Source organism: Rutilus rutilus (genome assembly GCF_951802725.1).
Source record: "Rutilus rutilus genome assembly, chromosome: 25".
Taxonomy (NCBI): domain Eukaryota; kingdom Metazoa; phylum Chordata; class Actinopteri; order Cypriniformes; family Leuciscidae; genus Rutilus; species Rutilus rutilus.
This window is the reverse complement of record NC_140229.1, coordinates 29887827-29900923: the sequence shown is the minus strand read 5'-3', so window position 1 is coordinate 29900923 and position 13097 is coordinate 29887827. Positions and strand designations below refer to the sequence as shown.

At 40.1% G+C, this 13097-nt stretch overlaps 1 protein-coding gene across 1 annotated transcript in view; it reads right to left on the bottom strand.

The window, feature by feature from the left end:
* Positions 1 to 10760, bottom strand: part of LOC311284941 (uncharacterized protein) — a 227028-nt gene extending 216268 nt beyond the window's left edge. Inside the window, exons 1-3 of the mRNA XM_084400254.1 lie at positions 10707 to 10760; positions 10161 to 10295; positions 5937 to 6182 (exon numbers count right to left, since the gene is read on the bottom strand). Coding sequence (XP_084256380.1) covers positions 5937 to 6182; positions 10161 to 10251 — 337 coding nt within the window. The 5' untranslated portion in view covers positions 10252 to 10295; positions 10707 to 10760. The remainder of the gene's footprint in view (positions 1 to 5936; positions 6183 to 10160; positions 10296 to 10706) is intronic.
* Positions 10761 to 13097: the final 2337 nt, after the last annotated feature.

Genomic DNA, 13097 nt, shown 5'->3' with positions numbered 1-13097 from the left:
CTGACACAGTAAAGGGTAGATTTAAATAAAGAATAACGAATTTTAAATAAAGAAAAACATAATTTAAATAAAGAAAAAAACTAAATTTAAAAAAAAAGAAAAAATGAAATTTAGCCTAATAAAGAAAAAACGAAATTTAAATAAATAAAAATGACATTTAAATAAAGAAAAAACGAAAATTAAATAAAGAAAAACCCGAAATTTAAATAAAGAAAAACGAAATTTAAATAAAGAAAAATAAAATTAAGTTAAATTAAAAACGAGATTAATTTAGATTGATAACGGCTAAAAAGGCTATAGCCATGTTGGGTCCGTGTACTTTTTCGTTCATTCATTATTCTATTTCGGAATGAAAGATGAAATGTAAAAAAAAAGGGTGCAGCTTGTTTTGTTTTTTTTTGTTTAAAAGAAAAAAAACAGAAATGGCTGTTTTTTTTGTACATAGCATAGCCTACTTTGTTATGATTTTAGTATCATGATTAATAAATGCACGCACAATTATCCGTGAACTTGATTTGAAGCCTTTCAACTTGTTTGTGCAAAATTCAGAATTAAATGAATGTGCAGCAATTTGTACAAATAGAGTCTGTAGGTCTACTACTATACTGTTGAAAGTATGAAAAGTGAACAGCACGAGTAATAGGATGCCACATTTGAGACGGGTCAGACATGATTTTGACCACTTCATCAAGTTTTGTTTTGTGAATTTTGAAAGTGAATTTCGTTTTGTATAAATTGTATCTTATTTTTAATAAATTTTTCATCAGCCAATTGCCTGTAGTGGATTTAATATATAAGCAGCAAATATATAGCAGACAATATAATCATGGAGGCGCCCGCGCGGTCACTTGCATTGCACGTTAAGCGCATCTCATCCTAACTTAACGAAACTCAGTGTATGCCTCACACAGACATGAGAATGACATCCAATACACAAAGCTTGAAAATTCTTTAAACGAAATAATTCAAAACGAAAAGAAAAAGGCTACTCTCTGATTATGTATGATTATCATAGCCTAGCCTATTTTGTGAATTGTTCATTCCCGGTTGGCATTGGCACACATTTTGCTGCCCTTACAAAAGTGCCGCTCTAGGCAATTGCCTAGCTCGCCTATAGGCTGGTCAGCAATGAGTGTATTTATTAATTGTCCCTTCATATATCATATGAAGTTTGCAAGAGACATTTAAACTGAGACGTATTTAATAAACTGAGCGTAGCCTATTCATCTGTCAATATGAAACGCGACTTGGCCATTCTAATGATCGGAAGAACGCGTATCGACCACCGTTACTGTAAAATATGCACGTATGTCCATTTAAACTCGATTTTAGTCAAATGTGGACTATATCATTACACGGGCAAGAATATGGTTACATTTAAAGATGCCGTACCAAGTATGACAACGCTACGTTCAACTGCTTTTGAAATTATGGTGTTTTTTTCACTTCCTGAAAAGTAACCGTTTTGGACATACGTGAGTTTCATCGGGCAGCGACGATATACTGTATGTGTTTTGTCAAAAATAAAGTCATCAACTAACTAATGAATCCTTTACTTTGAAATACGTATGATAAAATGTATACTTTGAAATGTATAGTTTTGAAAGACGTTGACTAGTTTTGAATAGATTATAAAGTATGTATGTGTATGCATATATATATATATATATATATATATATATATATATATATATATATATATATGTGTGTGTGTGTATATATGAAGAGTTCAGATGCAAAAGCCTCTAAATGCCATTTGAAATTTTCTTCTAGAATGATCATTTTTATGAAGCTTGTATATTTAAGTTAGCTATAGGTGACACACCTGAATGAATGGCTCATTAAGTATGCAGGGACATCAGGTGTGAACTACTAAATATGCATGATGCTGTTGGAGCGTTTACGCCCCATCCGCATATTGGCTTTCCAAACTAAAAGTGTTTCACAAAACTTAAATCAATGTATCGTTTTATGTGAATGATTAGGCAGGATGATTTTCACATCATTTTGAAGAAAAAACTCTAGGCGACGACATCCATTAGTCAGAAGTCTTATTGCCACATATTTAGTATATGTTTTGTGGCCTTATTTCAGAAACTTTAATTTTTAGTTTTTTCGATAACCATGCATAAACATTATTCTCTCAAAAATGAAAACATGTACATACATGTGGCTCACATATTATTGTAGTCCTGTTTGTGCTATATAGAGTGAATTTACACCTTTGCCATTAATATGTTTATAAGCAACTGAAAAAAGCACAAATGTCAGTACATGTCAGAACATCTCAAGGACCCCAAAAACACCCCAGACCCCAGAGGGTTAATCGGCACCGAATGTTGATTGGTGGAACTATCGTTATCGGCAAAAATACATACCGATAGTTTTTCCTGGTTGTGTCCGTTGCTGGAGTGGCTGAGAAGCGTGCGCTGTCATTCATTACACAGTAAGCAGAAAGAGAGAGATGAGAAGGGTCTGCTGGCATCATGCAGTACAAGAGCGGCCTCTAGAGGTGTAATAAAAACTATCGCTGATGCCTCGTGTTGTTTATTTCGACAGGTGATGCTGCGTGCTGCACTGAGAGCACAGGCTGCGTGGAGAGCGCTGACATCAGATGCGCGTTTAAAGCACCAACAGCTAAAAGGTGGCCTATGTATACAGTACATTTTGTCATATCATTATAAAGTGATTAGTTTGTTGACTAAATGCTGCATTAGTAGAGAAAGAACAGCACAACAGTATGTTTGTTTGCCTTTAAGGCTGAGAGGACGCTAACATTAGTAGTACCTCAAGCGGTTAAAACACTGACAAAAATAAACGTAAGTCCGACCCGAATGTTTAATGTCACAATTGTTACCTCTATTTGCATTAGTTTATATCCAGCTGGTCACTTTTATGCATTTAATATGCAGAGAAGTTGCATATTTAAAGCTAGAGATGTAAGATATGGAACATATAAACAGAAACATATAAACAAATCAGAAAAGCATTCGATTTCGGTTATTTTTTCATCATCACTTTAATACATATTTTGTTATTTTGATTAGATAATCATCAAGCGTTTATAAAATAGAAGCAAAAGTGTGAGACTATACATTTAATATTTATGTAATTTCAATACTCTGGCGTTGTAGATATTTAAGCATGACTGTTTGGATTTAGGCTATATGAAATGATAACACTTACAATAAAATTCCATATGTAACATTAACTAAGGTTAATAACTTCTGTATAAGGATTGTTCATTATTTGTTAATTAACATGTACTAATACATTTTTAAATTAAGGTTTTTATTTGTTAACCATAGTTAATGCACTTTCAAACTAACATGAATGATCAAGGTGCAACTGTATTGCTCAAATATTATACCGATCAAATTTTGTTACTTTTTTATTCATTAAGTTGGCTTGAAAAAGAACAGTTTAACAGTTACATTTTGAATGTAACTGGTTTTATTTATTTAGTCTTACTTTTTGTTTCAGTTTGAATGAATGTCTTTTATTGACTTAATATTTATTCATAATATATATTTATTTCATTTAGCATGTTTTCATGGTTCAATACAGTTTTATTATTTTTATAATAAAGTTCAGCACTGTTTTACTTGGAGTGTTATGTTTGTTTTTATCCAGTATCAATTTTAAAAACTATCGGTTGATTAATCGGTTATCGGCAAGTATGGCCCAACCTAGCTATCGTTATCGGTAAAATCCACTATCAGTCGACCTCTAGTTATAACCATAATTAAACTAAACTATACCTGTTCTATCTCTATACAGCATATATTCTCTGGCTCTGTAGGCATTATTGTCCGACTCCGAGTCGAAATGAACACCGCAACTGAGAGTTTCTGTTCTGATATTATCAGATGAGATTGTCGTTGTCCTGACTCTGAGCGCAAGCTCGTGAGGCTCCGCCCCCTGGGCCGGTAGGGCAGCAGTTAATTTGCATTTAAAGGGCACACACTAAAACAGCGCGTTTTTCTGAGCCCCAAAAAATGACAATTTAAACATGCTGTAAAAAATGATCTGTTGGGTATTTTGAGCTAAAACTTCACATACATAATCTGGGGACATCAGAGACTTATTTTACATCTTGTGAAAAGAGTCATAATAGGTGCCCTTTAATGCAAAAATCTTACACATTGTACCTTTAAATAAATGCTTTGTTTATAATGAGGACGTTATTGTAAGCTATTAAAACTTGTATATGTCAAAAGATCAAGGCAAATTTGATTTCTCATGTCAGGACCAAAGACTGTAAAATAAAAAATGTATGTGATGTCACTCGTAGTGTTTCTGAAGAGCGTTTCTGAAGGCCGAAGTGGGCGGAGCCGGCCGTCGCCATCTTGGCCATGCGTCACCATCTTGGCCGTGCGTCACTCCCGGATAAACGAAACTGTGCAGCGAGGCAGATTAGCTGAGGTGACGTGACGCTAACAGACAAACGGCTAGCAGTGACGTCAGCGGCAATCCACCTGTCACTCAAGTGGCCACGCCCTTAATTATGCAGAACTTTAAGGCTTAATATAATTTAAACGGATGAGTTATAAAAATATTCACCCCCCTCACAGTCGTCATGAAGGGCAATATTAGCTATGTGTGTGTGTGTGTGTGTGTGTGATATATATTTATAAAGACCAAAACCACTTTTAGCACCAGACTGTAAACATGTTTTTCTGCTGTAAAGTTGGACATTTTAACATGCGGGTCTACGGGACTGAGTCTCTTCTGCAGCTGGCCTCTAGTGGCCAGTGGATGAACTGCAGTTTAACTCACTTCAGTGTTGGATTCAAGAGAGAGACCGGACCCATTTAAAGGGGACATATCATGCTATAGCCCTTAAATGCATTTTGTTGTATATTTGGAGTGTTTAGAAGTACAGAAAAGTTGAAATTAGTCTCTTCAGGTGCTTTGTTGATATCTTCATATTCTGTCATTTTTTCTGTCATAAAGTCATTTTTGTGTGCGCGAAGCACTTCAAGGATAACTACTTCAGCAACAACAGAGTTTTTCCTGCATTGAACTTGTTTTAGCGCCCGCCAAACCGATTTTTTGTCCCGCCAAAGTCTTATTTGATCGGTGAGTAATGTAGATGAACTGCTGGGCTTGTGACAGGGCGCATGTTTAACTGAAAGAACGAGCAGAGACAGAGAGAGAGACCCGGTCGCGCGCGCGCACTCTCTCTCTTTGGAGCCAGGCGAAAGTGTAAACAAGACTTCACCGTCTCCAAACTAAGCGCTGTCTTGCTCTCTCTCCCTCGCACATATTAATCAAAATAAATCGACACGGTGGTAAAAGGTTGGAAGACCAAAGTTTCATGTGGAGCATTCAGAGAATTTTTTCCCCTGAATTACCGTGTGAATTGTGCTAAATAAGTTGCCTTATCTTCTCTGAAAAGCGTTCCGGGCATTAAGCTGACATAAAACAACACTTCAATAAAACGGAAAAAATATCCAATGATGAAATGTTTTCTGTGTTGACACAAATCTTGGATGTCCAAAAGTTTCTGTGCCGCTAGATAATCGTATCTCTGCTATCAAACTACAAAAATGGCCGAACGGGGTGGAGTTGAACCGAGTGTCACCTCTGCAACCTGGAGAGGGGGCGGGATATGAAGTGTCTCATTTGCATTTAAAAAGACCGCACCAAAACGAGTTGCTCTCAGACGCACATCAGAAAAGGGGCCTGTGGAGCTATAATAATGAGGAATTCAGACCCAAGCATTGCAGTTCCACTTTATATAGACTACAAATGTATGATTTATATGTAAAAAGGAACAATTTAAAAGCATGATATGTCTCCTTTAAATTACTTGTTTACACAAAAATATGAATTAAAAAAATTATAATTAATCAACCTGGCCAATACGCTATTTAAAGTACACAAATTTTTAGAAGTAATCTTGGGTAAAAGTGCCTTGGTTCAGTTCATACCTTGACCTCTGAGCCCCGGGTTCACGGCTCTGACCATGTTTTTGCCGTGAGTCCTCTCCACACACACTCGGTCCCCGATCTGCAGGAACAGCTCCTGGAGGCTCAAGAGCCCGTAACTGCTCAAGGGCCCGAACCTCCTGCCGTAGAGCCGTCTGTAGAGGAACCTGAACCGGGACACAGCAATGCCTTCTGGGTATCTCTGGAGGAGGGTCACAGCCTCCTCTTTCAGTGTTTGCAGAGACGGGCCTGAAGAAGAGGAAGAAGAGGAAGAAGAAGAAGAGCTGATGGTCAAAGGCAGTGTTTTCCATTTTGATTAAATAATGTACGGTACAGCTGAGCAAGATATCTTTCCAATCAGACTTTATCCTGCCTATCCTCACTATCCTGTGAGTGTGTGTGTCTGTGTGAGTGAGTGTGTGTGTGTGTGTGTGTGTGTGTGTGTGTGTGTGTCTGTGAATGTGTGCGCTTGTGTGTCTGTGAGTGAGTGTGTGTGTGTGAGTGTCTGTGAGTGAGTGTGTGCGCTTTTGTGTCTGTGAGTGAGTGTGTGAGTGTGTGTGTGTGAGTGAGTGTGCTTGTGTGTCTGTGAGTGCGTGTATGAGTGTGCTAGTGTGTGTAGGAGTGAGAGAGTGTGTCTGTGTGAGTGAGTGTGTGTGCGCTTGTGTGTCTGTGAGTGCGTGTATGAGTGTGTGTGTGAGCGTGTGTGTGTGTGTAGTATCTTTATCCTGCCTATCCTCACTATCCAGTGAGTGTGTGAGTGTGTGAGTGTGTGTGTCTGTGTGAGTGAGTGTGTCTGTGAGTGTGTGTATGAGTGTGCGAGTGTGTCTGTGAGTGAGTGTATGAGTGTGCGAGTGAGCGTGTGCGCTTGTGTGTCTCTGAGTGAGTATGTCTGTGAGTGTGTGTCTGTGAGTGTGTGTCTGTGAGTGTGTGTCTCTGAGTGAGTGTGTCTGTGAGTGTGTGTCTGTGAGTGAGTGTATGAGTGTGCGAGTGAGCGTGTGTGTGCGTGTAGTATCTTTATCCTGCCTATCCTCACTATCCTGTGAGTGAGTGTGTGCGCTTGTGTGTCTGTGAGTGAGTGTGTCTGTTAGTGTGTGTCTGTGAGTGAGTGTGTGCGCTTGTGTGTCTGTGAGTGAGTGTGTGCGCTTGTGTGTCTGTGAGTGAGTGTGTGCGCTTGTGTGTCTGTGAGTGTGTGTCTATGAGTGTGCGAGTGAGCGTGTGTGCGTGTATGAGTGTGCGAGTGAGCGTGTGTGTGCATGTAGTATCTTTATCCTGCCTATCCTCACTATCCTGTGAGTGAGTGTGTGTGCTTGTGTGTCTGTGAGTGTGTGTCTGTGAGTGTGTGTATGAGTGTGCGAGTGAGCGTGTGTGTGCGTGTATGAGTGTGCGTGTATGAGTGTGTGTGAGCGAGTGAGCGTGTGTGTGCGTGTATGAGTGTGTGTGTATGAGTGTGTGTGTGAGCGAGTGAGCGTGTGTGTGTGTGTGTGTGTATATATGAGTGTGCGTGAGCGTGTGTGTGCGTGTAGTATCTTTATCCTGCCTATCCTCACTATCCTGTGAGTGTGTGAGTGTGTGTGTCTGTGTGAGTGAGTGTGTCTGTGAGTGTGTGTATGAGTGTGCGAGTGTGTCTGTGAGTGTGTGTCTGTGAGTGAGTGTATGAGTGTGCGAGTGAGCGTGTGCGCTTGTGTGTCTCTGAGTGAGTGTGTCTGTGAGTGTGTGTCTGTGAGTGTGTGTCATACCTGTCAACATTTGGATACCAAAATACGGGAAATCTGAACGGGGGGGGTTCTTTATTTATTTTGTTTTTTTTTATTTATATCATGTTTCTTTATTTATTTTTATCAATTGCAACAATTAACTGCATTAATTAATCACGATTAATTGCCATTAAAAAAAAACTTACTTTTTAACATTTTATAATGTAATAATTTCACAATTAATCTCCAAATTAAGGTAGAAAAACATAAAACAGTATATTTTAAATATTTGTCTAACAGGTAGGAAAAATATACAGAAATTGAAGTTATCAAACAGTTTGCACTGCATACAATTTAAATTGTACATAGATTAATCCTTATTAAAGTAAAAAAAGATCTTTAGTCAAGAGCAGTGAGTGCTTTTCTCTGTTACCTTTGTTCTTTGATTAACTTTACTGACAGAAAGCTTTATTGGCTACTGTCTCTTTAAAAACAGCCGCTGACGGATCTCACACGCGTCTCATTCTCTCACAACTCTTTGCTTTCATTTACGACTTTTTTTTAAACTAATTTAAGACTGCTCAGACTGCTCTTATGAGGATACTCGACAAAACGGACATTTTGACATAATTGCGTGTGTTAATGCCATCTCTCATGTTCGTCCATCCTCGGATGCTGCTGTTCATCTTCGCGCGATTTTTTCCCCCTAACTACTTCAGTGGAAATCCCGCCCTGCAGCCGATTCTAAAGATTTTATTGGTCATGTGAATCACAGTACTGATTGCCTACACCAAACACCTACCCGTCATTGTAACCTTAACCAATGAAATTAGCTGCAGGGCGGGATTTTCGCTTAACTGGTTTGCGCCCATTGGGATTTAAAAAAAAAAAAAATTATAGAAAGATTAAAAATACGGGAGAAATACGGGAAAATATTTAAACGGGATGATAGCGGGATAGCAATGTAAAATACGGGAGAATCCCGGGAAAAACGGGAGGGTTGACAGGTATGGTGTGTGTCTGTGAGTGTGTGTCTCTGAGTGAGTGTGTCTGTGAGTGTGTGTCTGTGAGTGAGTGTATGAGTGTGCGAGTGAGCGTGTGTGTGCGTGTAGTATCTTTATCCTGCCTATCCTCACTATCCTGTGAGTGAGTGTGTGCGCTTGTGTGTCTGTGAGTGTGTGTCTGTGAGTGTGTGTATGAGTGTGCGAGTGAGCGTGTGTGTGCGTTTATGAGTGTGCGTGTATGAGTGTGTGTGAGCGAGTGTGTGTGTGTGTGTGTGTGTGTGTGTGTGTGTGTGTGTGTGTGTATATATGAGTGTGCGTGAGCGTGTGTGTGCGTGTAGTATCTTTATCCTGCCTATCCTCACTATCCTGTGAGTGAGTGTGTCTGTGAGTGAGTGTGTGCGCTTGTGTGTCTGTGAGTGCGTTTATGAGTGTGCGAGTGCGATTGAGCGTGTGTGTGTGTATGAGTGTGCGAGTGAGCGTGAGCGTGTGTGTGTGTGCTATCTTTATCCTGCCACTAGAGAAAGTGCTAAAAATATAAATTGTATATTAAATGCTGGACCAAAGAGAGAAAAACTGTGTGTGTGTGTGTGAGTGAGTGTATGAGTGCATGTATGAGTGTTCTAGAGTGTGTAGGAGTGAGTGTGTGTGTCTGTGTGTGTGAGTGAGTGTGTGTGCGCCTGTGTGCTTGTGTGTGTGTGAGTGTGTGTGAGTGAGTGAGTGTGTGTGCTTGTGTGTCTGTGAGTGTGTGTGTATGAGTGTGCGAGTGTGAGTGAGCGTGTGTGTGTGCGTGTAGTATCTTTATCCTGCCTATCCTCACTATCCTGTGAGTGTGTGTGTGTGCGCTTGTGTGTCTGTGTGTGTGAGTGAGTGTGTGTGCTTGTGTGTCTGTGAGTGTGTGTGTATGAGTGTGTGAGTGTGAGTGAGCGTGTGTGTGTGTATGAGTGTGTCTGTGTGAGTGAGTGTGTGTGTGCTTGTGTGTCTGTCAGTGCGTGTATGAGTGTGTGTGTGCGTGTAGTATCTTTATCCTGCCTATCCTCACTATCCTGTGAGTGTGTGTGTGTGTGCGCTTGTGTGTCTGTGAGTGAGTGTGCTTGTGTGTCTGTGAGTGCGTGTATGAGTGTGTGTGTGTGCGTGTAGTATCTTTATCCTGCCTATCCTCACTATCCTTTGAGTGTGTGCGCTTGTGTGTGCGCTTGTGTCTGTGAGTGTGTGTGCTTTTGTGTGTCTGTGAGCGTGTGTGTATGTAGTATCTTTATCCTGCCTATCCTCACTATCCTGTGAGTGCGCTTGTGTGTCTGTGTGTGTTTGTATGAGTGTGTGAGTGTGTGTATGAGTGTGTGAGTGCGAGTGAGCGTGTGTGTGTGTATGAGTGCGATTGAGCGTGTGTGTGTATGAGTGTGTGAGTGCGATTGAGCGTGTGTGTGTATGAGTGTGTGAGTGCGAGTGAGCGTGTATCTTTATCCTGCCACTAGAGAAAGTGCTAAGAATATAAATTGTATAATGCTGGACCAAAGAGAGATGAACTGTACTTTGATGGGCTCCTGGCGTGGAGGGCATCTGTTCCTCCGCGACCCATGACCTCGCCGGGGGTCCCTGGTCTCTCTGAGGGCCTCCACTCATCCTCCGCTCATCTAACACCAGATCTTCTCCAGATATAAACCTCACTGAGAGTTCAGACAAAACCATTTCAGTTCAAACTTCAGTTTTCCTCAGAAAAACTGTGACATCTCAAATTTAAAGATGAGGATATATTATTTGATACATAAAAAAGACTTTCATAGCATTGAATTTAAAATCCTGGTCCTGTTTCACTGAATTGTGGCTTTTATTTTTTTTTTGTCAGAAGCGAAAGTGCAGCAAATTATTAATAATCTGATACATAAAACTGGATTTGTCTAGAAGAGGTAAAATTCAATTTAGGTGCGTTGTTTGAAAATAGTTATTCGGCTAAAATAAAATACCTCAAGAAATGTTTCGCCCGTTCTAACTTATAACTGTAATATAAATCATCTCATTACGCTAAATAATGGTAAGACCAGTTGTTTTGAAATACATATAGTTATTTGAACGCCAACCATGTGAATGAGTCTGACTCCGGATTATTCCCTCAGAGCCGCGGAATGTGTCTAAGCTTCTTCTTCTTTGGTTCCGTCCGTGCCGTTGGGAGTTTTACATTAGACGAGCACCGCTGCTCTCTAGTGATGTGGAAGCATATCGCTCATGTTTACACTTACGATTACTCAGGAATTTGAAAGCTGATTATACATAACCCATTATCTATTTATTAAACTTGCATGCAAGCAACTTAATCTAAAAATCCAAAAGGAATCTTCCAAGGTTTCCGCAAAACGGTTAATAAACAGAACTGCATCCGTCTCGTGGAAGAACATTGTAGCTGGAACTACTTCTCTGTTTATGTCTATGACGAGTCAAGCAGGTACGTGCTCCTGTATCAGCTGTAATGTAATGCTGTCAAATACATTTCTGATGGGATGCAGTTTTGAATTTGGTGTTTTTGCTGCGAACCTGATTCTGCACATTACTGCATAATTCTGCACTGCTGACAAGTTTTACTTGACCGCGATAGAGCACCGCAGGGTGTTAGAAACAGCACTTTTTAAACTGACTAAACCAATTTATTATAAAAAGGTCATTATACACTCAACTTTGAACACTTGCTTAAAATTATACCTTCACACTCCTTGCATATTTTCAAGTAATTGTACTTAAAGGGAGCTGTCCATGGTGCTGAAGTTTCAAGGCTAATGGTGCACACTTAACAGCTATAATGTAATGTATAATGTATTAAATGTGGTGTTAATGCTGCAAACCTGATTCTGTACATGATATTAATTATGGAATTATGATTATAAATTATGACAGTATGTAGTACAGTATGTACACGGACAGCCTGTCTGGGCGCTGTCAGATTTCTGATGGGATGCTGTTTTGAATTTTGTGTTTTTGCTGCAAACCTGATTCTGTACATGACCAGCCCATCTGTGCACTTTAAGACAGTTTGCATATGTGATGCTATTTTTAATTGAGTGTTTCCTGATTTCTGATGTTGTTGTTTTTTGGCCTGTGTGCAGGTGGATCTCTTCTCTCCGGCAGGCCCACATGAAAGAGACCACTGTGAGGCACTATGCCCAGAATGTTGCCCAGTTTACGGACTTACAGAAACACCTCCAACCTCCTGCCGCCTCAGCAAGACGGTCCTTATCGTGCTGCGCCGGGAGATGCGCCGTGGCGGTCAAGGCCATGAAGGAGGAGCGGGTCTTAAGCAAGACGACCCTGCTGAAGTGCCAGGAGCATAGACAGTATATAAACTGGACACAGCGACCCCATAGGTTTAAACGGAGAAAAGTGAAGTCAATTATAAGCACTTCTTCCTGATGGCTGAGCGTACTGCGCAGACTCAAACTGAGCTTGATGACGCAGATGTGACATGAGCAACCCGTCTGTCTTCTAGTAGCTGTGCCGAGAGAAATCTGAATCATTCCCTTCCGAAACTTGCAGAGACGGAGAGTGTGAGTAGGAGCTGTCCATGAGCTAGGAGCAGGAGCAACTTTTGCTAAGTATTCTGATTAATTATTTTGTCATTTTGCCTCCACGTCCCCCCAATTGCCCGCGAGCTTCTCCTCCTGTCCATACGGTAATTCTCTACTGTGCGACAGAGAGTCGCGTGGTTATGACGCAGTCGTTAGCCTATTTTTACAAAAACTGTTTCTGTGGGGCCATAAAGTAAGATACAAGTTAATGCCATCCCTGACATTCTGGGTTTTAATTGAAACATTTCAACTTGTACTCTCACGGAGTTGACTGTAAAAATTAATTTGCCATTTAATTGCTGAGATTTGACTCTGTGTTGTCGTTGTTGTTGTTTTTAGCCAGTTTGGAGAGTGACCCGACCTATAAGAACCTCCGGAGGTTTTACGGGCACTTTTTGGCCTTACTGGCGTCCCTTTATGGCCACAGGGGAGGTGTGTTGCAGAACATGACCATTCAGGAGGTGCAGGGAACTCGATTTTCCACCAAGGAGAAGGCACATGTTATAAACGTGAGTGTTTGTCATATATATATGAGTGTTTTATATATTTTCATATATATGACATCCTTACACGAGTTATCGAACAGAGTCATCTGGAGCTCACTGCTTTTTTCTAAAAGAACTTGAAATGGCTTCTGAAGGGTAAGTGATTCCTATATATTAGGTGTATTGGGTAAAGCTGCCTTGTCTTTGTTTGCTGTCTTTGTTTGTTAAAAGACCTAACTGATTTTTCACATATGTACCTTTAACATTAATGCTTTATTGGGGATACTGGTGTCTGTTAATGTTGTTGCCAGTCCAGATATCTGAAAAGTCTTAAAAATCAATAATCATTTACTAGATAAATATTATGTATTTTGTTGTTTTCTGAAGAGATAAATCAAATTTCAATCTCCCTTTGCCAATTGTGGATAGT